Raw genomic sequence first — 23,722 nt, 5'->3', positions numbered from 1 at the left:
AGCTTACTGTGGAGTCACATGCGGAAAGCCTGGAACCTTTTACTTTGAAATATTTTGAAGTTTCTGTCCTGAAAAGTAGCTTATCCTTTTGGACATACACTATGAGGCTACCACACGACAGACACGACATACTACGTCTTGCTTATACTTGTTAACACCTGCCAATAAAAAGCCACCAATGTACAGTACAGTGACACTGTGTTTATGACAAAATCAGATAATGTTCGGCAAATAATTGCAAATATATTTAATATGAAAAAGAAACAATTGGCAAAAGGGTGGTTATTTTCATCATTATGATATATAATATACATATATGCTATTCACTGTATACTTGGCTAAATACAAGTGGATTAAGATAAAACTGTATAGTTGTGGGGCAAATGCTTTTTCTTTTTTAGAAAGCGTAGAATATGGTAGAAGTAGGCAGATATAAGAACATAAAAACGAAATGAAACAAAACAAATATAACATGGTGACAAATAAGAAGCATTCATTTACCGCAGGTATTCCATGCTGCAATGGCCAGACATATCACAAGGCAGTCGTGACAAGGCATTTCGTTCATAATGTCCTTTGCTTACGCAAGGGACTGGGAGGACACGGCGACAGAAGAACCGTCTTAAGGCTGGGGTGGAAGAGTGGAAAGAGTTCTACAGTCTCCTCCTCAAGTAGAAGTGCTGTTATTCACCTGATTTGTATGTTACTCAAAGATTGCTTGTTGAAATCTACTCACAGAGAAAAGGGTCAATGTGAGAAAGGGTCAATGTGGCATTACTGACCGTAACCAATTCAAAATATGAATATCATCTACCAAGGATTCAATAACAACAAAAATAAAACAATAAATAACGAAAAAACAGGGAGGTATGGGGGATAAGTTATTAATTCGTACTTCTTTGTATGACAAATTGTGACAATAGCTCTTTGTGCTTGATTATCGGGAAGGACAAGGCGGCTGATATACAAGCTCACAGATAAGCCCCCCCCCCCCCCCCCCAACAAATGACCAGCAAATGACCCTGGACCTAGCAAAGTGGACCATGGTCCAAATGGTTCTACTGTATAAGAGGACAACACTTTAAGGAAGGGACATGCGTTTCTAAGCAAACACAATGGAATCTCCTCCTGACAGTATAATAATAACAGTGAAACTGGAGGCTACCCTGTTAATAACCCACTAACAATAGGACATTTCTTGTCTTTCCAAAAACAGTGTTCATCAAAAATCAACAAAACAACTTTGTACAAAGAAACAAACAAAAAAAGCTACTCAATTACAGCAACGAGATTGCTTGCAATTAGTTATTTTCAACCCCTGTTAACCATTTTAAAACTGGCGTCCTAATTTTGGGTCATGTCATTAGGTGATTTTATTTTATTTATTTTTATTTAAATCGTGCTGTGAGCTTGTGGATCGGCTATTTGTCATTAAATGACAACCTATACAACCAAATATCTTAAAAGTGAGCCTCACTCTAAATATGACATGCCTAAACGGGCTGTTCACACCAGGAACAATAACGATAATAGATTATTATCATTGTTTTTAGTAGCCAATTTTTAGCAGTACATTTTCCCCGTTTATTTAATCTTCAATTCAGGTCATTGTGCCTATCAGTTCCTCCCCACACACATTTATGTGTGTTGTCATTGCTGTTGTATACACTAGCATCATTGTGGGATGCTCACATCATTATCACAATTAGTTAGCAATTAGCATTACCATTCTTTAGAGTGGGAAGGCCCTTCATATATATTTTGTTGCATGTACACCGCTGCTTGCCAAAAACAACACAATCTACAAGCCAACAATGTGTCGCGATATGCCCCTTCAATATTCAATATTGCTTCAATATTGTTGGGTCATAATGCCATTGGTCAATCTTAAAACAAAATAACAGTTTTTAAGGTCACCAATCTCCTGAGTTTCATATGATGTTTTATTTTATTTTGTATCAACCACAGCCTTGTAGCCTATGTTCCAGCTGCTTTACAAGCCAGAAAGACATAAGCACAGGTGTAGGATTATATGTTTGTATATGGCTCAGTGTGGATAAATAACTAATAATTATTTAGGGTTATAATAAGGGCATCAACGGGAAAACAAAGAGGATGGCTATGGCTGCAGTCAGTGGTGAAAAGTAGCTAAGTACATTTACCTAAGTAGGCTACTGTATGACTACTGTCAAAAAAATTTTTTTTACCTCTACTCCATTAAATCTGAGGCAAATATTGTATTTTTACTATTTGACAACTTTAGTTACTAGTAACTTAATAGATTGATTATTATTCCAATATATACATTAACCGCTTTGTATACATTTCAGGCATTTGAAAATTGCCAAGCTAAAGATGTTTGTGAAATGGGACATTCTGCAAAATGAGTAGTTCTGTTGGTACTTTGCGGTATTGATACTTTTACTTAAGTAAAAAGAATAAAGAAATAAAAATAAAAATTCACCACTGGCTGCAGTTAGGTATGTGCAATAACAACATTACGGGCGCTCTATATTGGCCAATATGGATCTATCTGTACTGATCCATTATGTTTTCAAAAAATAGTGAAGCCTATCAATAAGACTATATTGATTTGGTTTTATATTATTAACCAATATTTATATTAAAAGCTGCAATCCATAACTGTTGTTTAGTGAATGAAACATTGTTTTGACCAATCTGTATCAGGTACAGCAGTGGTCATCAAACCTTTTATTTGTATGTGAAAGACCCCCTCCCCATCTGAAAATAATTGTGCCAGGGACACGATTTGTGTTAAGTACACGTAAAACAACTAACAAAAAAACAACTTAAAAAGCAGATCTACAAGTTAACATCTAAGTGACACGTTGTGAGCTTGTAGATCGGCCATTTCCACTATTTCTTTTAACATTTTTGAAAGTATACAATTATTAAATATGTCATGTATTGGCCATAGTACATTACTTATTGTTGATTTATTGGCACCGCTCAGTGTCAGTCATTTCATTGTACATTTACATTACACGTCAATAATGCCTTGTGCAATTGTTTGTGGAAACGGAAAAATGGCAAACAGAAATGTATGTATGTTCCAATGTTAATCACAATTATTTTGTGATGACAATTAAATGACAACTAAAGTGTCATGATCGTGACAAAAAAAAGTTAGTGATTGCAGCTTTTTAACGATTGCTCTAAATGCACACTTTTCACGCTTTGTTTATGACATGTTACACAGTTGTTGCTGTGGGATACCAGTGATCAGCATCACTTTTCAAATCATCGCTAAATTGCTGCTCTGAAACATTTCGTAGTAGTGCAGCGATTCCCAACCTGTGAGGATATTGCAAATATAATATGAATACTAAAAATGAATGAAAAAACTAAGAAAAGAAAAATCATGATATTTCTTTCTTTTAAAAAGGTGGAAAGAAAATGACGTTTCATTGTGACACCGATAAATAGGAACGTAAAGTATACTTTGTTATTTCCATTGATCCAATTAAGCCGGTACACAATCGATCCATTGATTCTTTGATCGATCGATCGCTAAAATAAACATGTTCTCACAACGATATCTGCCCACCCACCTGACCACTTGGTCAGATGCGAACGCTTTCGAGATATTCAAGTGGGCCTTGAATCCATAAAAAGGTTGGGAACCACTGGGTATATAGTGCATGCAACAATGTTAAAACCAAAATGCTGTTTTGTTTTCTGTCTTTGTACAGGAAAGAACACACAACTTGCTTGGTAGCACATTTTGTACACGTCCGAGGAGGAGACGCAGCGACGTCTGGAAAAAATCTGAAACAAATTGTAAGTCCAGAAAGACGCTCAGTTTTCTTTTTTTCCTATGTTTTGTGCGAATCTTCCTATTGCTCTGTGGGAGCCAGCTGAGCACATTGACTCAACACGCATGCACACATACACAACACAACATAACCATGTCAACGCATTAATATAGACAACATACAAATGATACAAATATAAGATTTTCAAATTGCATTTATACTGTACATTGATGCAAGTCCTACATACGGGTTTTATTCCAAAAATGAAAGGTACTGTATCCATTTGGGGAAAAATAAGGAAAAAAGGAAGAAAAATACGCTGTTCATCCATAGATGGACCTTAAAAATAGATGTTGACTTCAGTAATATTCCGTAGCGAGCGATCCTTTAAAAAAAATATAACAAGAGCAGATGTTCCATTTTTCAAATGGCAGATGGTTCATTTTGGAATGAAACTCATAATCACTATGATTAAAAAAAAAGAAACAAACAACAGCAACAAAAAAAGATTATATTCTCTTTTTTATGCATATGTGTTTATGCATGTGACTAGAAACCAGGGGAGAAGTGAATATGGATTGCACCATTTAAAGCATATTCCTTTGGTTTCATTATGGAGAAATTCCACCAAAATCTCTTCTCGCTGGCTCATGTTCAAAAATCCTGATAAATGCACTTGTGGATTTATACTTCATTATCACTGGAAGCAGACAAGGCCACTGCTTGGCATATAGTACAAGAATGTGGACAACATTGATAATATGAGACAAAAGCTTAATGTAAAAAATATGATTATAGTCACATGGGGACATGTATAGTCCATGGGTAAAAGCGCCGTTTGTGGGCTAAAATGTGAACTTCCTTCCTCTTGTCCTCAGTTCGACCCTCTCAGGGATGAAAACCACACGGCGTGGCTGCCATCTTTAGAAGTTGCAGCAGTTGGTTTGGGTTTGCTCTGAAAAGTACACGTTTCCGTCCACTAGAGGGGGTAAGGAGTATAATCCGTTGTTTTCAGCAGGGAGGCTCGGGACCTGGTGATGAGCAGAAGGTAAACGTTGTTAATCAATATAAAACATTAAAAGATGGAGATCCAACGGTTGGATTTGAAAAGACACAATGTGTTAAAGGGACCCTTTTTGCAAACAAATATATGTTAATGACATTTAGAAGATTTAGAACACTTTCCTGGGTTCATTATGTATGTGTAACATGTGGTTTTTCACTTCCTTCCTGGACTACAATTCCCATAATGCTTTGGTGCACTGCTCCTCCTTGTGGATAGGGGGAGGTAAGGGCTGTCTTACTGAGACAACATGTAGTCCAGGAAGTAAGTGAGCCCAGTGTCCATGACATCATGGAACTGTTAAAATCTAAAATATCTAAAACCACATATTACACATATAAAGACCCTAGGAAAGTGTCCCTTCAAGACCCATGAGGCCTGGGGCGCCCCTGGCCTAGTGGTCCAGGCGCATGCCACATATAGGCTCTGGCCTGACAGCGTGTTGCATGTTCGAGTCCCGCTCATGACGACCTTTGCTGCATGTCTCTCCTATTCTCTCTCTCCCTCTTTCCTGTCGATGTCCACTTGAAACTATCAGAAAAGCCAAAAAAAACAACTTTACAAAAAAAAGACCCATGAGGCCGACTATACAAATGCCTTCTAAATCAGTATGCATCTGTAAATGTTTTGTGCCAGGTACCCCCAGAATAACTATAACTAACTATTATTATAGCTGAGAGAGACGCTTCGAGAGAGGCATCCTAACCAGATGCCCGAACCACCTGAAGCAGAGATCAGGACTACATATTGTATAAAATATGTTTCAGATTAAACTTCTTCCTAGATTTCATAGAGTAGCCCTCTTATAATGAGCATTAGTGAGGACAGGAGTGGACCAGTTATACGAACGTAAGCCTGGGAAATGGGTGAAGTGATCCTTTTTTTTAAACAGTACGTATCCTCCCGTTGATGTCATTACGGAGATTTGACTTTTTGCAAAAACTATTTAAACCACCCAGCCTCTCAGCTCTTTAGCCTTAAAGGGACACTTTTTGCAAAAAAATATATGTTTATGACGTTTAGAAGCTTTAGAACACTTTCCTGGGGGTCTTTATGTGTGTAATATGTGGTTTTAGATATTTTAGATTGTAGCAGTGAGCCCAGTGTCTCTGATGTCATGGACACTGGTCTCACTTCCTTCCTGGACTACAATTCCCATAATTCTTTGGTGCACTGCTCCTCCTTGTGGATAGGGGGAGGGCTGTCTTACTGAGACAAGTAGTCCAGGAAGGAAGTAACCTCGCCTCACTTTTGAAACAGAGACCAGGCATTCCTCCGAGGTGGTGGAAAGCCTGGTCTCTGTTTCAAAAGTCTGTATGATCCTCTCGGGAGTGGATGATATCGTTACGTCATGTTGTAGTATTGTTTTGTAGTCGACAGGCAGGAACAACAGGCGACAACTTCCTTTTCCCTCAAACCGATTTTTCTCAATAAAAGCTACAGGCTACGAGAGCTTTTATTGAGGGAAAAGGAAGGAACCTTCCTTTTCCCTCAATAAAGTTGACGCCTGTTGTTCCTGCCTGTCGACTACAAAACAATACTACAACATGACGTAACGATATCATCCTCTCCCGACCGGATCATATACCGAAATGAAATGGTGCCCAGGCTAGGAAGGAAGTGAGCCCAGTGTCCATGACATCAGAGACACTGGGCTCACTGCTACAATCTAAAATATCTAAAACCACATATTACACACATAAAGACCCCCAGGAAAGTGTTCTAAAGCTTCTAAACGTCATTTACATATTTTTTTAGCAAAAAGGGTAAAGTGTCCCTTTAAGAAGTTGTTAAATGTAATAGTACTGGATCTGTCCTAGCCGGTGATGTCATCAGGGCTATACACTAGGCATGAAACGATATATCGTATATCGATAAATATCGATATTAATCCTGACAATAGGTTACACATGTTACCAACGAGAATCTGTATGCCGGAATATTCAGGGTGAGCGACAAAATAGCAGCCAGGAGAATGAGACTCGCAGGACACTGCCAAAGACACCAAGAGCTCCCAGCCAGCAAACTGGTGCTGTGGGAACCAACACATGGGCACCGGTCACAACATAATGTGGATGTACTCAAGAAAGATGCAGGAGTGCAAAGCACCAACGAGCTGGCCGGATGTATGGAGAACCGGGATGACTGGAAGGGACGATGGAAGGCTCGTCTGAGGACGACCTAGAGATATGAATCGATTTATTAAAATAAAAAAATCGATTTTCTAAAAAGATAATGTAGTGATTTGTGGTGGGGCTAGTGAATTATGGTGTGTGATGTGAAATGTGAGCTTTAGTCATATTCCATCATATTCAAGTGCTTTTGGAGAGAAATGAGAGTGACTTTCAGTAGTAGAGCAGTAGAGGGGAGCTGTGTGTGTCTGTGACTGTGGCCAGGTGATGATGGTCGTTGATGCTCATTAAGGAAGGCAATTATGTTTCTGCACTGTCAAAAGTAATGCTACTTCTTTTGCAATGTAGTTCAATAAAAAAATTGAAAAAAGCTCGGGGGGAAGATGAATTATATAAAAATTCGTGATACGAATCGTATTGTGAGTTGAGTGAATCGTTACATGCCTACTATACACTGATTGCAGTGTTGTACAGCTCAGTGAAATTACAGGGGAGGGGAAACAGACAAACAAACAAAACAAACAAATAAATATATAAATAGCCATCACAAGGCCTCAGCCTCACTGTGGGATTATGCTAGGTCTCACATTACTACTGAGAAGGCTTTAGGAATTCAACTGAAAATAACAGCCCCAGAAGGAAGCACATAATGAAACACAGACTGAGAGACAGAGAGAGAGAGAGAGAGTGTGTACATTTCTCTTTGGCTAGTGGTAGGCAGAAGTACTCATATGAATGTAGGTGTAGGTTTACCTGCGTCTGATCATTGCACTCCAGGTATCGCTGCATGGCGAGGAGCTCCTCCGGGGAGGACAGGTTGGGGGTGAGGAGCGGGTGAGACGGGGGGCTGACGGTGGCGTTCTCCTGGACGATGGCGGACGTGCCCACCATGGGCTCAGTGCGGCCCCACTGGAAGTAGCAGGACCCCTGGGGGGGGCTCTGGTCCAAGGTGCCGTCGCCCCCCTGGCACAGAGACACAGAGGGAGCTGCCGCAGTGCCATCCATCGCGCCACCACCACCGCCGCCCCTGGGCGCGGGCAGCGAGCGCTTGTCGAACATGCAGCTGCTGGGTGGAGCCTGCTGGCCCGGGGCCAGGCCCAGTAGACCTCGCTGCTGCTGCTGCTGCTGCGTGTGGTTCAGTCCGTTCATATTGTGCGACCAGGGGCCATATGGGGGGAGTCTCTGGCCCTCTCGGGTCGTCTGGCCCGGGCAGGGCGGCGGCAGCAGCTTGTGTCCGTTCTGCACAGCGACAGCCGGGGACAGCAGCTTCTGCTGCTGACTGTGCAGCCACTGCTGAACCCTGTGGTTATTCTGCTGCGCAGCTTGAAATGGGGCGGCGCCTTGCAGGCAGGCCGCAGGAAAAGGACCGGGAACGCTGTGCATTGCACTGGAGCCGGCGGGCGATTGGAAGTCACTACTGCATGGAATGAGGGAGGGCAGTGTGTCCGCCGCTGCACTGGGTGCTACATTGTGTGGCTGCTGAGCAGAGTTGTGTAGCAGCGGGCCATTCTGCTGGCACTGCTGGAAGGCATGGTTCTGGCTGGACTGAATGTGGCCCACGTGGCTGAGCGGTGCCTGCCCGCAGGCCCGGAACTGGACCGAGCCATTGTTACTCCCCACATTAGCGGGGAGGGCAAGCTCCGGGATCGAGCTCTCGATCGACGGGCTGAATATGTCCGGAAGATGCAGCGACGGGGGGGACAGGGGGGCGTTGCTGGCGTCAGTCAGGGGGAGGGGACCGTAATGGGAGAGTTTCTGGGTAGCGCTGAACGCTTGGCCGGCGGCTTCCGACAAGCTCTGCCCCGCCTCCACCGCCATACCCACCAGACTGCCGCTTGTGCCCTGCTGCGGGGACTGCTGGGCGTATAGGCCGTTCTCCGGTATGACGCATGACGGGTGGCCGAAACTGTGCCTCTGAAACAACTGCGAGTCGCACTGCTGCGCGGGCTGGACCGAGGGCAGAGGTTCCACCATCGCCAGGTTGAACGCCTCTCTGGTCTCTCTTTGGTGGTGGTTGTTGTTGACCGCCGCAAAGCAGCTGCTTTGGCCGGCGTCCAGGCCGGCCTCGCCGGGGTCCTTGAACAACACGTTGTCCATGTAATTCAGGATGTCGTTGGTGAGGATGCTGTCCAGCTCCGTCTTGGTGTTGTCGGCCTCCTGCAGGGCGTTCTCCCACTCCATCAGCTCGGCCGGGTCCACGTTCAGGCCCTGCAGGGCCGTGCACAGCTCGCCGCCCTCCACCATCTTCTCCAGGGCGTCCATCATGGCCGCCATGGACGGGTCGCTCTCCTCCTTCACCTGCACCAGGCTGCCACTCAGAGTGGGCTCCCCCTCCTGCCAGGAGTTGCTGGGCACGTTGACCAGCGCCCGGCTGTCCATGAACACCTGGTCTATAGGCAGTGGAGTCTCCACGGGCTGGGTGGAGAGAAACAGAGGTGTGATACAGATTGATTGATTGATTAATACTTAAAAAAATTAAACAGCACGTGGTGCAGCCAGACATTAAGGCTAAAATGACTTGTTTGTATTCAATTCATCAACAGCATAAAAAGGCGGCAGTGAATGATCATATTTATCCCCCCCCCCCCCGCACACACACACACACAAACACACCTTGTCGCGCGTGACTTGCCTAGTGTGAACACCTATCACACCTTTGTGACAATGCATGGACAATTCACTAATGTTTCACTGAATAAGTGCCAATGGCAGGCTCTCTGAAACTGTGGCATGCCACATCGATAGACTATTTTCACTGTGCAACACATGCGACAATACCAACCTGGGAGTAGACATCCTCGCCCTGGTTGAGGAAGCAGTCCAGCAGGGACCTGGGAGGGGGCTTGTTCACAGGAAGGCCAGGGAGCATGGGTGTAGGCGTGGATGGCGCAGAGGGATCGCCAAGATCGGCAGGACCGGCAGGACCGCCAGGACCCTGGAACTGGGTGACGTCCAGGCTGGGTCCAGTCTCGTAGAGAATGGACTCCCCCGTGGTGAAGTTGAACGGCAGCTGCAACCTCCTCTGGCGAAGGTGCTCCTCGCCCTCAGCGTTACTGTGAAAAGGAAAATGGCCACGGACGGCTTAGCAAACAACACTGCAGAGCTCAAGAACCTGATGTTAGATAGGAAAGTGTGGAGGGCAGCGATCCAATGTTGGTGTTGGCTAGACCTCACTCTCGCAGTAACAAACTCAGGTTGCTATCATTACTTGTATTTTCAGACAGACAAACCTGTTTGAAAACACAAAAAGTTTGAATATGGGGATATGAGGTATCTTGCCTGACATCGACAGCATACAGTATAGCAGCACTTACACTAGAGCTCTCTGGCGTGCGATGATGAAGTCAGGCCTCCCTCCTTTGAAGACCACCTTGGCGTTGGCCTGCACCCACACCCAGCCTGCTGTTTTGGACAGCAATCTGAACACCGACAAGCCACTGTCTCCTGTTTTTATCACTGCCAGGGAAAGGGAAAAGTCATCATTACACTTTAGATTCATTCACACACTAAATCGACCAGTGACCAGTAAAAATATTTTTCCTGCCTTGATCTCCTTGCCCCCTATTTTTCCTCTTTTTCTTGGAATAACGACATGATGGGAACTATGAACAAAAACAAATTTCACCCACTCTTGTACTTGTATGTGATGTGACAATAAAGTGCTGCAGGATTAGATCTTTGGTCAGCTAAGGCAGTGGTTATCAAACTTCACCCTCAAATTGATATGTATTTGGCTGCAGATCCCCAACTGAAAATGTTTGGTGATTTCAGATTTATGATGCGCTGCCAGCTTGTACATCTGCTATTTTTTAATAGCCAACGTATAAATGGATTAAGTGTTTTAAATTATTGTAATGCTATAGTAACTCATTTTGCTGGGGGCCCCCTGGATTCCTAAATTCTTATAACTACAACCACCCATGCACTCGTAAAACCAACTAAACCAAACTGAAGTAAATAAATAAACAGAAAATAAAAACTAAAACATATAACATTGTCTTGGCTCATCGGTGGACCGCTCATAGGTTCGGGACAAATCCTGAACCTATGAACCTATAGAGCAAAGTGTGTCAACGTACTGCGAATGTGGTTGTCAGCGCAGTACATCATGTCTGCAGCATGGACGAACTGGTAGCCGGAGCCCCTCATGCACAGCTCAATCTCAGAGTAACCCAGGACCACCTTGCCCCTGGAGAGACAAGAGAGACACACACAAAACAACAGGTTAGCCTTTTTTTAATCTTGTAAAGTTGCAGTAAGTATGCTATTAAAAAACCTGGACATATCTCATCGGTCTCATCTCATGTGTTGTGGACACAGCTGACACTGCTGAAAAACATAACTCGTGAGTGTCCTTAAATAAACCCTACACCAAAGTTGACCTGATTCCAAAGGGCTGTATTCATACTGTACTACAGTAGGCCCCGCTGCTTTCACTCTCCACTTAATATCTTGCATTGTTGTGACACATTGTGAGCTATTAGATTTTCCAGATTGTTCAGTTCAGCCCAGAGAGTAAGGTCAATATCTTCGTCCCAGTTGCAGTTTTGCAGTCTATTGGGATTCACCAACAGATGGCGTTTGGAGCCAAAGCGTTTTGGAAAACAGGTTCCTCAGCTTGGCAAGAATGTGTGCATGTACAGTACTGCACATGGAGAACTATTAAACACTCACAGTTGCAGATGAGACACATTTTAATATTTGCTAATCACTTCTATCTATGAGATATTTCAGTTTTATGTTAATGTTATAATCTATAAGTAGGTAAACTGTTACCATACTTTTCTCAGTTGATGTTAGTTATAATATGCAGATGTTGGCTATTTTAGATATTTTACTGTTGCTTGACCATACATGCAAAGTGTCTTTTTTAGATTTGGTCCGATGTTTACAGGTAACTTTGTAGCATTTAATTGTTTTCTTTGTCCTCTCGGTACTTGACCGTTTGTTGACAAGGATTCATGTAATTCATTCTGGTCTTGCACTTTGTATGGTTGTTCTGGATAAGAAATGCCTAAATTGTTGTCTTGGCTGATTTTGATCTTAGGCCATTCAAATCACTAGTATAAAGCCTGCTGTTGTTGTATGCACTACTGTATACACGCTGACCGCCCGCATTAGAAGCTAAGGCTGGGCGATTAATTTATTTCTATTATATCAACAAATCGACAAAAAATACTTGTGATATTGTCAATTACTTATGATATTATTTTGTATGAAAATCTCATATTCATATTCTGGGGGTCCCTGGAACAAAATATGTTTCAGATAGGGCTCGGAGGCCAAATGCATATAGCTATTGATATGAAAAGGTTTGAGCAGTGATTTATTTTTCTTCAGAAAACAGTTTTAGATTTAGACATTTAGATTTAGACAAGACATTTGTATGTAATGGGCCTCGGGTCTTAATGGGTCAAATGGCTATCATCATCACCTGCTGTCGATGCCCATGGGAGTGAAGTCCAGCTTGTGCTTGGTCTGGAAGATGAGCGTCTTGGTCCGGATCTCCAGGATGGAGGGAGGCTGGACGGGCATGGCCACCGAGAAGAAGGACAGCTGTGGCTGGATGCGCGTCCCGTCCTCGCTCACACAGCTCTGACCGTGGAGGTACTTCAGCCGCCCTTGAAACTTCATGGCCTGGTGGCGGTAGGACAGGGAGTCACCATATTGATCATTGTAATAAATAATACGTGGTGACTAGTAGGGTTGTCCAGATCAGATCGTGTGATCGGAAATCGGGGGCCGATCACGTCATTTTCAAATGATCGAATCAGATGGGAGCAACAAAATAAAAACGTGATCAGGACATCCCTAGTATCAATATTATATCCATATCATGATATTAGACTGGCTATAATCTGTGATTTTGGATATTGTACTATTGTGATATGGATCGGATCAGGAGGAAAAAAAACATGATCGGGACTTCAATAGCGGTGAGGTACTGTAGGGTCACCATATTGATCATTGTAATAAATAATACGTGGTGACTAGTAGGGTTGTCCCGATCAGATCGTGCGATCGGAAATCGGGGGCCGATCACGTCATTTTCAAATGATTGAATCAGATGGGAGCAACAACAAAAAAAAACTTGATCAGGACATCCCTAGTATCAATATTATATACTGTACATATCATGATATTAGACTGTATATATAGATATATAACCTGTGATTTTGGATATTGTACTATTGTGATATGGATCGGATCAGGAGGGAAAAAAACATGATCGGGACATCAATAGTGGTGAGGTAGGGTCAGAGTCTTACCAGGAAGCCAGAGGAGTTGTCCAGGAGACAGCGGAAGCGACAGACAAAACTTCTCTCCAGGAAGGAGGAGTTCTCCGGGGGAAGACGATCAGGGTCATAGTTCACCGTGTCACTGCTACCTGGCATAGCTGACGAAAAAAACAAATTTTTATTATTTAAAATGCTCTTTGCAAAAGGTTGAGTGTATGTGTCGAGTGTACACATAATAATTTAACAAAATAAAAATAACAAAATGGTCCTGGGAGGGTTGACCGGTAAACAAACTCCGGTCAACAAGCTTTTTCGTGTACATTGATTAGTTCTGTCATCTTACAATCTGACCCTGGCTCCTGTATGGGTGTAGAGTAGGCTTTGAGGTTGAGGCTAATGCTGCGCTCACACGGGCAGATGCAAAAGATACAAAGATACAAAGCTACACAGAGTATTTGTATTTGTAGGTTTGTGTAAGATGGTAAGATATGTGTAAACATCTTACCATCTGAACCGGGCTCCTGGATGTAGGGTTTGGGGTTTAACCGTTATGTGTAAACATCTTACCATCTGAACCGGGCTCCTGGATGTAGGGTTTGGGGTTTAACCGTTATGTGTAAACATCTTACCATCTGAACCGGGCTCCTGGATGTAGGGTTTGGGGTTTTACCGTTATGTGTAAACATCTTACCATCTGAACCGGGCTCCTGGGTGAAGGGTTTGGGGTTTTACCGTTATGTGTAAACATCTTACCATCTGAACCGGGCTCCTGGATGTAGGGTTTGGGGTTTTACCGTTATGTGTAAACATCTTACCATCTGAACCGGGCTCCTGGATGTAGGGTTTGGGGTTTTACCGTTATGTGTAAACATCTTACCATCTGAACCGGGCTCCTGGATGTAGGGTTTGGGGTTTTACCGTTATGTGTAAACATCTTACCATCTGAACCGGGCTCCTGGGTGAAGGGTTTGGGGTTTTACCGTTATGTGTAAACATCTTACCATCTGAACCGGGCTCCTGGGTGAAGGGTTTGGGGTTTTACCGTTATGTGTAAACATCTTACCATCTGAACCGGGCTCCTGGATGTAGGGTTTGGGGTTTTACCGTTATGTGTAAACATCTTACCATCTGAACCGGGCTCCTGGGTGAAGGGTTTTGGGTTTTACCGTTATGTGTAAACATCTTACCATCTGAACCGGGCTCCTGGTTGAAGGGTTTTGGGTTTTACCGTTATGTGTAAACATCTTACCATCTGAACCGGGCTCCTGGGTGAAGGGTTTGGGGTTGAGGGCGAAGTGCAGCTGCTGTCTGAACAGGCCCCTGTCGTCTGTGTGAATGAGCTCATAGACACTCTGGTGGATCACGTCTGACTGCAGGGGGGGAGGGGGGGGGACACACACACAACACAACGCATACGTACATACTAGTGTTAGTGTATTTGGACACTTTGGTCAGCCTGTCACAGAGTATTTCTCCTCCCACTTTTACACACCAGACAGTGGCCTTGTGGTTAGAGTGTCCACCCTGAAACTGGGAGGTCAGGGGTTCGATCCCCGGCCGGGTCATACCAAAGACTGTAAAAATGGGACCCAATGCCTCCCTGCTTGGCACTCAGCATCAATGGGTTGGATTGGGGGTCAAATCAACGATAATGATTCCTGAGCTTGGCACACGCTGCGGCTCACCGCTCCAAGAGATGGGTCAAATGTGGAGAACACATTTCACTGCGGTAACGTGTGTGACTAATCGTACGACTTTGACTTTGACACACAATTCACCAGTTGATCTGGTACCACCCAAATTTAGAACAAACATGGAGAAATTCTCATTCCATTAGCCTACTCTGCCACCAAAATGGAATGGAATCCCCCGAGACCATCCATTAAAGGATGTGCATCACTGGTTTCTTTCAAAGCTGGCTTAAAACAATTAATAAATAAACATCTATAAACATCTATATCCCCAAATGTATAATTATTTGGCCCGCCAGAACCCCTATTTGAAATTATTTGACAAAACGCAACAAGAAAACAAGCCACACATAATAAGCAGACTTGGCAACACTGGTATAGTGACCATTCAAGCTAGCAGCAGACCAACAACAAGGCTGTTTTTATATCCAGACAGACATCCAGGAAACGGAATGGAAGCTCATATGGGTTGGAACATTCACAGTTGCTATTGTTGTCAGTTTGAAAGCAGTCTACAGAAAGCAGACAGGGACAGTGAAAGGGGAAGTACAGAGACACACTGTTGCATAGGGCTGAGTGATGCATTACCCCAGGGAGCCAGACCAATGTATTGGTCAAGTCCTGTTTTTGTATCCACTTTCCACTAATTTGCTCATGTCATAATAATAGGTGAAAATGATAATCTGCTATTTATGATTTATTTTAATTAATAGGGCTTAACGAGTGGTAGAAAAAAAATGTTATTTGTGTTTATTGTTATCTATTGTTTTACGTATGAGTATAATATCAAAAAGTAAACATTAATAAAATCTTAACTTTTACAATTTGATGAAAAAATGTTGCCATTTTAGCCAAGATAATATACCTATAATAATATAGGTAAAAAACAGACGATCTTCACTACGAAAATCAGGATCGGTGTCTGACCCAAGTTAAGAATCTGGCAAGATGGTTCGGTCTCTGAAAAGGGGAAGTACAGAAACATTTGCGCAAGTTGACTTTTGCAAACTGAGTGACGCATTCCGAGGGGTGATTTAGCCTTGGGTACATCGTTGTTGTCAGGCAGAAACCTCTTATCTCCATTTTTCTTTTGTGTCTTTTCGTAAAATTAGCGCCCTACTTGATCACACAACAGTGCAAAAGCATCAAACGTAGCAGATCTACAAGCTCGAAACGCGGCGCAAAGTGACACGTTTTCAGCTTGTAGATCTGCTACATTTGCCGTTTCTGAATATCAATCCTAAAAAGAAACAGTTTTGAACATGTAAGGTTTCCAGCCGGCAGAGACGCCATGCTGGGTGGGGGAGGAAGAGGTCCCCAAACGACTTGAACGAATGGAAAACTAATACTAACCACTCACATTTGGTATGGGGAGGAGAAGGGGAAAAAAAGAGGAAATTATTGTGTGGACCTCAGAATAATATGCATTACGGTATATTTAAAGAAGTTCTGTTTATGAAAGTCCTGGAAAAAGCATGTCTGTTATTATAAGCCCAACGAACCCTTGGGGCGCAAAGGCTTGCATCTATTGGAGGTCCTGTCCCAGCCTGCGGCCTGGGTCTGTTCTGGTGCAGTCAATGGTGGTGGTGGAAGAACTACTCAGATTCTATTACTAAGACATACCGCACTTAAAGCACCAATAGACAGTGGTGTAAAGTAATTAAGTACATTTATTATTAGTTTTACTTTATTTGAGTAGTTCCAATTTTCAATACTTTTACTTCTACTCCACCAAAGTACATCTCAGTGGAAAATATTGTACTTTTACTACAATTATTTGAAAACTTCAGTTACTAGTTACTTTGTAGATTTTGATTATTATTACAAAACACACATTAGGCACTTCATTTAGGCCATTTGAAAATAGCCGACCAACAAGATCTGGTAGATCTGCTATTTTCTAAATGATTGTATACATTTGAAAACTTGTGATATGGGACATTCTGCACAAGGAGTATTTCTATACTGCAGAATTGATACTTTTACTTATTACAGTAAAAACTTCATGTGCAGAATGTTCCGTTTCACAAGTTGTCAAATGTTGTCAATCTTTTGAAAATAGCCAATATACCTCTGAGATGTAGTGGAGTAGAACCATAACATATTGAAAATCTGAAATACGTTTAAGTACAGCACTTGAGTAAATACTTAAGTTACTTTCCACCACAGAGTAAATGTACTTAGTTACTCTGGTGCAGAGAAGCCAGCCCTATACCACACAGCTCAATTATAAAAACAAGAGGTAGTGTGTGGTTTGTGGTGTGTACCTCAGTGCCTCGGCTGTTGGGAGCGCTGAATAAACAGGGCTCTGACTGCCACGCACGCACGCACACACACACACATGCGCGCGCACAAGCACGCGCACGCACACCTTTAACATCAAATGTGACGTTGTCAAACTGCATTACCAGAGACTGCTTTTCATTGTATATTCCTGTTTTATTGGAACATTACGTGTGTGCGTGCGTGCGTGCATTTGCATCGCCCAAATCATAGATTTTTGAGTTGCAAAATTAAATCTCTACTGCTATAGACTTAGCCTCGAAGTGGCCAGACGCAAATCTTCTGGTGAAAAGAAAGTAATCCGCCTTCGCGAATTACACTGTAATATTAGTATGGGTCCAAGCCAGGCTAATAGAGACTGATTACACTGTAATATTAGTATGGGTCCAAGCCAGGCTAATAGAGACTGATTACACTGTGATATTAGTATGGGGCCAAGCCAGGCTAATAGAGACTGCTGTTACACTGTGAAATTAGTATGGGTCCAAGCCAGGCTAATAGAGACTGGATTACACTGTGATATTAGTATGGGTCCAAGCCAGGCTAATAGAGACTGGATTACATTGTGATATTAGTATGGGTCCAAGCCAGGCTAATATAAACTGATTACACTGTAATATTAGTATGGGGCCAAGCCAGGCTAATAGAGACTGGATTACATTGTGATATTAGTATGGGTCCAAGCCAGGCTAATAGAGACTGGATTACACTGTAATATTAGTATGGGTCCAAGCCAGGCTAATAGAAACTGATTACACTGTGATATTAGTATGGGTCCAAGCCAGGCTAATAGAGACTGGATTACACTGTAATATTAGTATGGGTCCAAGCCAGGCTAATAGAGACTGATTACACTGTAATATTAGTATGGGTCCAAGCCAGGCTAATAGAGACTGGATTACACTGTAATATTAGTATGGGTCCAAGCCAGGCTAATAGAAACTGATTACACTGTGATATTAGTATGGGGCCAAGCCAGGCTAATAGAGACTGGATTACACTGTGATATTAGTATGGGGCCAAGCCAGGCTAATAGAGACTGGATTACACTGTGATATTAGTATGGGGCCAAGCCAGGCTAATAGAGACTGGATTACACTGTGATATTAGTATGGGGCCAAGCCAGGCTAATAGAGACTGCTATTACACTGTGATATTAGTATGGGGCCAAACCAGGCTAATAGAGACTACTGTTACACTGTGATATTAGTATGGGGCCAAACCAGGCTAATAGAGACTACTGTTACACTGTGATATTAGTATGGGGCCAAGCCGTGCTAATAGAGACTGCTGTTTAGATTACACTGTGATATTAGTATGGATTAGATACACTGTGATATTAGTATGGGGCCAAGCCAGGCTAATAGAGACTGCTGTTTAGATTCTGTGATATTACACTGTGATATTAGTATGGGGCCAAGCCAGGCTAATAGAGACTGCTGTTTAGATTCTGTGATATTACACTGTGATATTAGTATGGGGCCAAGCCAGGCTAATAGAGACTGCTGTTTAGATTCTGTGATATTACACTGTGATATTAGTATGGGGCCAAGCCAGGCTAATAGAGACTGCTGTTTAGATTCTTCCCCCATCTTATGATTTGGTTTAGATGTACGACTGTGGCATCATGGGACTCATCATGGGAGCCACTCATGACGTGTTTTTTTGGATGATCTTATCTATCACACTTTTCTTTTTTACGACGGCTGTATCTGCGACCCATTTGGTAAAGAAACCCTTTATTAGTCCACTTCCTCCTGAGTGGGTTCTGTGTTTATTCCTACTTATACTAACAACACTACATGTTTAGGGCAGTGGTGCTGCTGTTGGCAGAATCTGTCTTGAGAGATTAAACAAGTTTGTAGATCGGCTGTTTCTGATTTTTTTTTGTTATTGCTTTTTCTTGTTTTGCTTATCATCAAGTATCAATATACTATTATTACTATTACTACTTTAAGTAATAAGATATTTGACATCCTGTCAAAAACATGGCCCTTTAACAGTAAAACCGACCAATTGGTAGAGCACATTTGAAACTGAACTCTACCTGATTGAGCCATTTCTTCCATTCGGTTGAGGTGTGTTATGCCAAAGATATCCACTAGATGGCCCTGTTGCTTCACACACCATGCTTTACAAGTCAGGTGGCAATGAGGAAATCAGACGGAGAGAAATCACTCCTGACATCTAGGCTCTGTTTTGCCACAGTTTCAAAGGTGAGACGATTTCTTTGGCAAATCATCATCTCAGAGATGTTACTGAACATGATTATGTAACTTGATATATGATATATAACTAGAAAAAGTGCCCTTCTGGGCACAGGTCTCCACCAGGTTATCCACAGATCCGTGCAGTTAGAGGTAAAAACACTTTTCGGCCAGTTATAGCGCCACCTTGAGGCTGAGTTGAAATTGTTCATGTGGCATTTTGTCCTCGGCCTAGTGGGAATGTGGGTGCACAATTTCACGGAAATCACGCGATGTGTTCATGATTTGCAGCATTTTGTTTGAAACTGAGCACTCCTGTGAACTTTGGAAGCCAATCTTAACCAATCAGGATGGAGTGTGAGAAATATGAAAGACCGATTTGGTTGAATGGCTCTAGAGAGACTGTGTACCAATTTGCGTGATGTTTGGACAAAATCTGTAGGTGTGCTGTGCAAAAACCTGTTTTGCACAAAGCGGCCTCCTGGTGGCGCTATAACAGGCCGTTCTGGAAAGTTTGGGGCAGAGGTTCATGGTTGGCATCCAGGGAGTGTGTGTGCAAAATTTGGCATCGACCGGGTTAACGGTGGCTGAGATTAGCTGGTCACGGACGGACACACGGACACACGGACACACGGACACACGGACACACGGACGGACGGACGGAGTGCAAAACATACTCTCCCCATGCCTTCGGCTGGTGGAGACAATAAAAAATAATAAAAATAATGGTCAAATAATTTTCAGAAAACATTCTCTACCAAACGGGTTGTTTGTCACTTTATGGTAGAAGTAGTGAAAGTTCAGTTTCTTGCACTGTAAAATTATTTAGTCTGTGTAAACAGATATTAGCAACAGTGGATGTTCAAAAGTTATTATTTTGTCTTGTTTTCCATTATAAATTGTCAATATATTATCTTGGCATTACTGCCTTTTACCAAATTCAAGCATTTTTTGACAGGAATAAAATCATAATTTCAGTATATATTATAATGAAAACACATTCAATATATCATAATAACAACAATTAATTAGCAAAAAATATGCAAAGATTATCTTTTCCTCCACTGCTTCTTTCTTGGTGTGAACTTTAAAGGGTTAATAATCAGTGGTCTGCAGGACATCGGCAAGGCAAAAAAAAAAGTGGCATGGCATGGGGTGGTGCTGTGCATGTGATGCGTTTGCATGCAGCGCCAGAGGGGGAAAGCCTCTCTCGCTCTCTCTCTTTCTAGCAGAGAGCTGGCTTGGTTTGCGTGGGACGGCTATGGAGCAGCAGACACTGCCTGGCTCCAGTGACGACAGAGAGAGGGGCCTCGTGGAGAGCTGTCAGCACCCAGCAATAGCTGGAAGGACCTTGACAACTGAGCAGCAGTGTGTCCACAGAGTATAGCCACCGATTCATGCTTTGCCGAGAATAGCAGACCTGCGAGCTCATAACGTTGTTCTCTCAGCACCCATACCCTAGTTGGGGTTGGCAAAAGGGTCTTTCTGTGTGGAGTTTGCATGTTCTCCCCGTGTCCCCCTGAGGTAGGTACCCTCACAAAAAAACATGCAGTAATCCTGGTCTCTATACTGCCTCCCCCTGGTCAGCTGGGGCACTTGATGGGAGGGGAAATAAACTGGTTGCCGGGGAAACTGTCAGGTGATAAGAAGCGGCCTGCTCACCCCTCATGCATTGAAGGAAGCATGAGCTCAGTTCGGGGCTTTACCCAGGTAGGCAGTGGGAGAGTAGCGTCCAGCATTACAGCACATTATAAGAAATTAATGGAAAAAAATCACATTCTGATGGGTGAGTTGGCCGCCCCCAAAGCTCTATGCTAGGTCAACTCAAACGTAGGAGGTCATCGTTAAAGAGTGTAGCGTAAAAGTACAGTAGTAAAAATAGCCCAGCTCTTGTGAGCTTATAGATCTGCATTTTTTGCCTTTTTAACAGTCACGTTTTTCACTGCTTTTCACCACTACATCGAGTCAAAATATATTAGTCAATTAATGCAAATGTAACATATTTACACATCCCTTTTTATAATGGGACATCAAATATCTGTGTTTGTGAAACATTGTTTTTCACAAAACATTTTAGCGTAGTTGCACTTTTATCTTCTTCTCATTTACTGTTATAAAATGTTTCTATTTGTATTTCTCTTCAAGACGAGTTCCTGTTTTGTTGTTTTAAACTAGCTTAGCTTGCATAGTATACATTACAGTACAGCATCACAGTGACAGAAGAGAAGATGAAAGCCTAACCCCAGCACTGCTCTCAGACTTTCTTGTGGGCTCTGCCGCGGAGCAGTACAGATGCAATAGAGATAATGAAAGAAAGCATAGATAATGGGAACCACATGTGCTACGGTGCAGTAGATTACATATTCATGGCGGACCATCCCTGCACATAAGCGATGGAATCTCCCCTTTGTCTAGCAGCAAAAACATATATACCGGTACTGTATATGATATATCCCAAGGAGAGGGAAAAAACGCAACTGCAAATTTGCTACAAGACATTTCCTTCAACACCTAACTATTTCGGTTAGGTAACAGGTGGTTGAGGCAGAGATTTGCTTCTTTGATGCTGAAACGGGAAAACAATTTGGACTTATCCCAAGTTATGCACCGGAGCCGTTTGTTCGTTCTCGTCTGTGAGAGAGCGAAGGATGGGGCCCTCTCTCTGTTTGCAGCACTGATTAACTACAAATGTTGCCCTTGGCATTTCTGTTTTCCACCGAGAGGGGCTATTTCTCAAAGGAGCCAAGCCATCCAGAACGTTAGACGTTCAACAAAAGCCTGTTTCATCCCAGCCTCTAATGCCTAAATTTACTGCCACTCTGCTCCATGCTAATCCATTTCCTGATTTCAAATGCACTCGTCAATCTACATGTCAGAGAGTGATTCACTTTTTATTGTGCTGGGGGAACGTGGCGGATCGCTGGAGACACGGAGATTAAACACAGCATATAGACTGATGCACTCGTGTGTTGATGGAGAGGGGGACGCACCCGCAAATTATGTGCTAGACGCCGTTGGTGTTTCATTTCAGACTATTAATGTCTTAACATTTTTATTTTGTGTGGGAGTTAAACTCTGTAAAAGAAAATACTATAACAATGCAAATCATTCTTTAACCACTTATAATCTTTAGTACTAAATCTCTTCTCCGAAAATAGCCGATCGACAAGCTCAAAGATCGGCTATTGTTGGCTAATGTTCTCCCCAGAACAGGGATGCTAAGGTTCTGCTATACCAGTGGTTATCAACCAGTGGTCCTTGAGGGGTTCCAGGTGGTACCCAGCTAAATGATGGACAGTTGGTAACCAAATGGACCCTTATAGATCTTTAACTCTTGTGAATGTAAAATGAAACGAAATGGACCATTGCAGGTCCATTTGGTTACCTGTCCATTTGCTTAATCTGCATTACTTAAGTTAATTTACAAGAAGTCCACACACAATTAGAGAATGTAGAATAATTGTTATTGTGAATTGTGGACCAAAAAAACGACAGCGGGTACTACAGGCTATAGTTCCGACATACTATTGGTCCGAGTGACATTAGATCTACATCGTACCTCAAACCCTAACCGCAAGCACAGGAGCAGAGCATGTTTGATCACATGGCCGACCATTGTTCTCACATGCTGCGTGTGCATCCCACGACAGCTGTACTAGGTCTGCTATAGAACAACCTCTTCACCGATAAATAGCATCTATACGAGCACACGTCAATGATAAATGTTTATGTTTCCCCCAGCACAGGGATGCTTTAATAGATAGATAGATAGATAGATAGATAGATAGATAGATAGATAGATAGATAGATAGATAGATAGATAGATAGATAGATAGATAGATAGATAGATAGATAGATAGATAGATAGGACAGACAAACAAGAGCTGGATGGGCAGCCAGGTGTTATACCTTACCTGATGGAAGCCCAGGTAGTCCTGGATGGTGGTGGAGACGTAGAAGACGAGGCCATCAGCTGTCACCACCATAACGAAGCCATTGAGCGCCTGCACAGAGAGGACAACACGTTCACTGAGTCAGGTGAAGTGTATTTTGGCAGCAGATTTGTATATAGGGCTGTGTCATAGTCTTTTGAACAAAACTTAATTTAGTTTTTATGCTTTACCTATAGTCGACTAAATAACATAAGATTTTAGTCGACTAAATGTACAGTTGATTGTGTGTTGACATGAATGTATTTTGGTGGTGCCTTGATAGCATGCTTGATAGTCATTTTATGTTTGGTTACGCTTGGGTATTGCGCTCTGAAAATCTAGAAGTTCACAGTGCGTCGCATCGATCGTATAGTACAGTATATAACTTATACAATCTGT

The 23,722-nt window shown here is 42.7% G+C and overlaps 1 protein-coding gene across 5 annotated transcripts in view; it reads right to left on the bottom strand.

The window, feature by feature from the left end:
• Positions 1-235: 235 nt before the first annotated feature.
• ahr2 (aryl hydrocarbon receptor 2) overlaps positions 236-23,722 on the bottom strand; it is a 77,020-nt gene continuing 53,533 nt past the window's right edge. Inside the window, exons 4-13 of one of the 5 annotated variants that reach the window (XM_083777188.1) lie at positions 23,306-23,395; positions 14,460-14,580; positions 13,241-13,368; positions 12,406-12,608; positions 11,051-11,160; positions 10,286-10,427; positions 9,754-10,024; positions 7,725-9,386; positions 6,921-7,020; positions 236-4,807 (exon numbers count right to left, since the gene is read on the bottom strand). In XM_083777188.1, the coding sequence (XP_083633314.1) occupies positions 4,788-4,807; positions 6,921-7,020; positions 7,725-9,386; positions 9,754-10,024; positions 10,286-10,427; positions 11,051-11,160; positions 12,406-12,608; positions 13,241-13,368; positions 14,460-14,580; positions 23,306-23,395 (2,847 nt within the window). In that variant the 3' untranslated portion in view covers positions 236-4,787. Of the gene's footprint in view, positions 4,808-6,920; positions 7,021-7,724; positions 9,387-9,753; positions 10,025-10,285; positions 10,428-11,050; positions 11,161-12,405; positions 12,609-13,240; positions 13,369-13,715; positions 13,745-13,901; positions 13,931-14,459; positions 14,581-23,305; positions 23,396-23,722 lie in introns of those variants that run through there. The other 4 variants (XM_083777187.1, XM_083777189.1, XM_083777191.1 and 1 more) reach the window with 4 other exon arrangements.

Source organism: Protomyctophum parallelum, assembly GCF_964188405.1.
Source record: "Protomyctophum parallelum genome assembly, chromosome: 11".
NCBI classification, from domain to species: Eukaryota; Metazoa; Chordata; class Actinopteri; order Myctophiformes; family Myctophidae; genus Protomyctophum; species Protomyctophum parallelum.
This window is presented reverse-complemented; position numbering and strand designations above follow the sequence as displayed.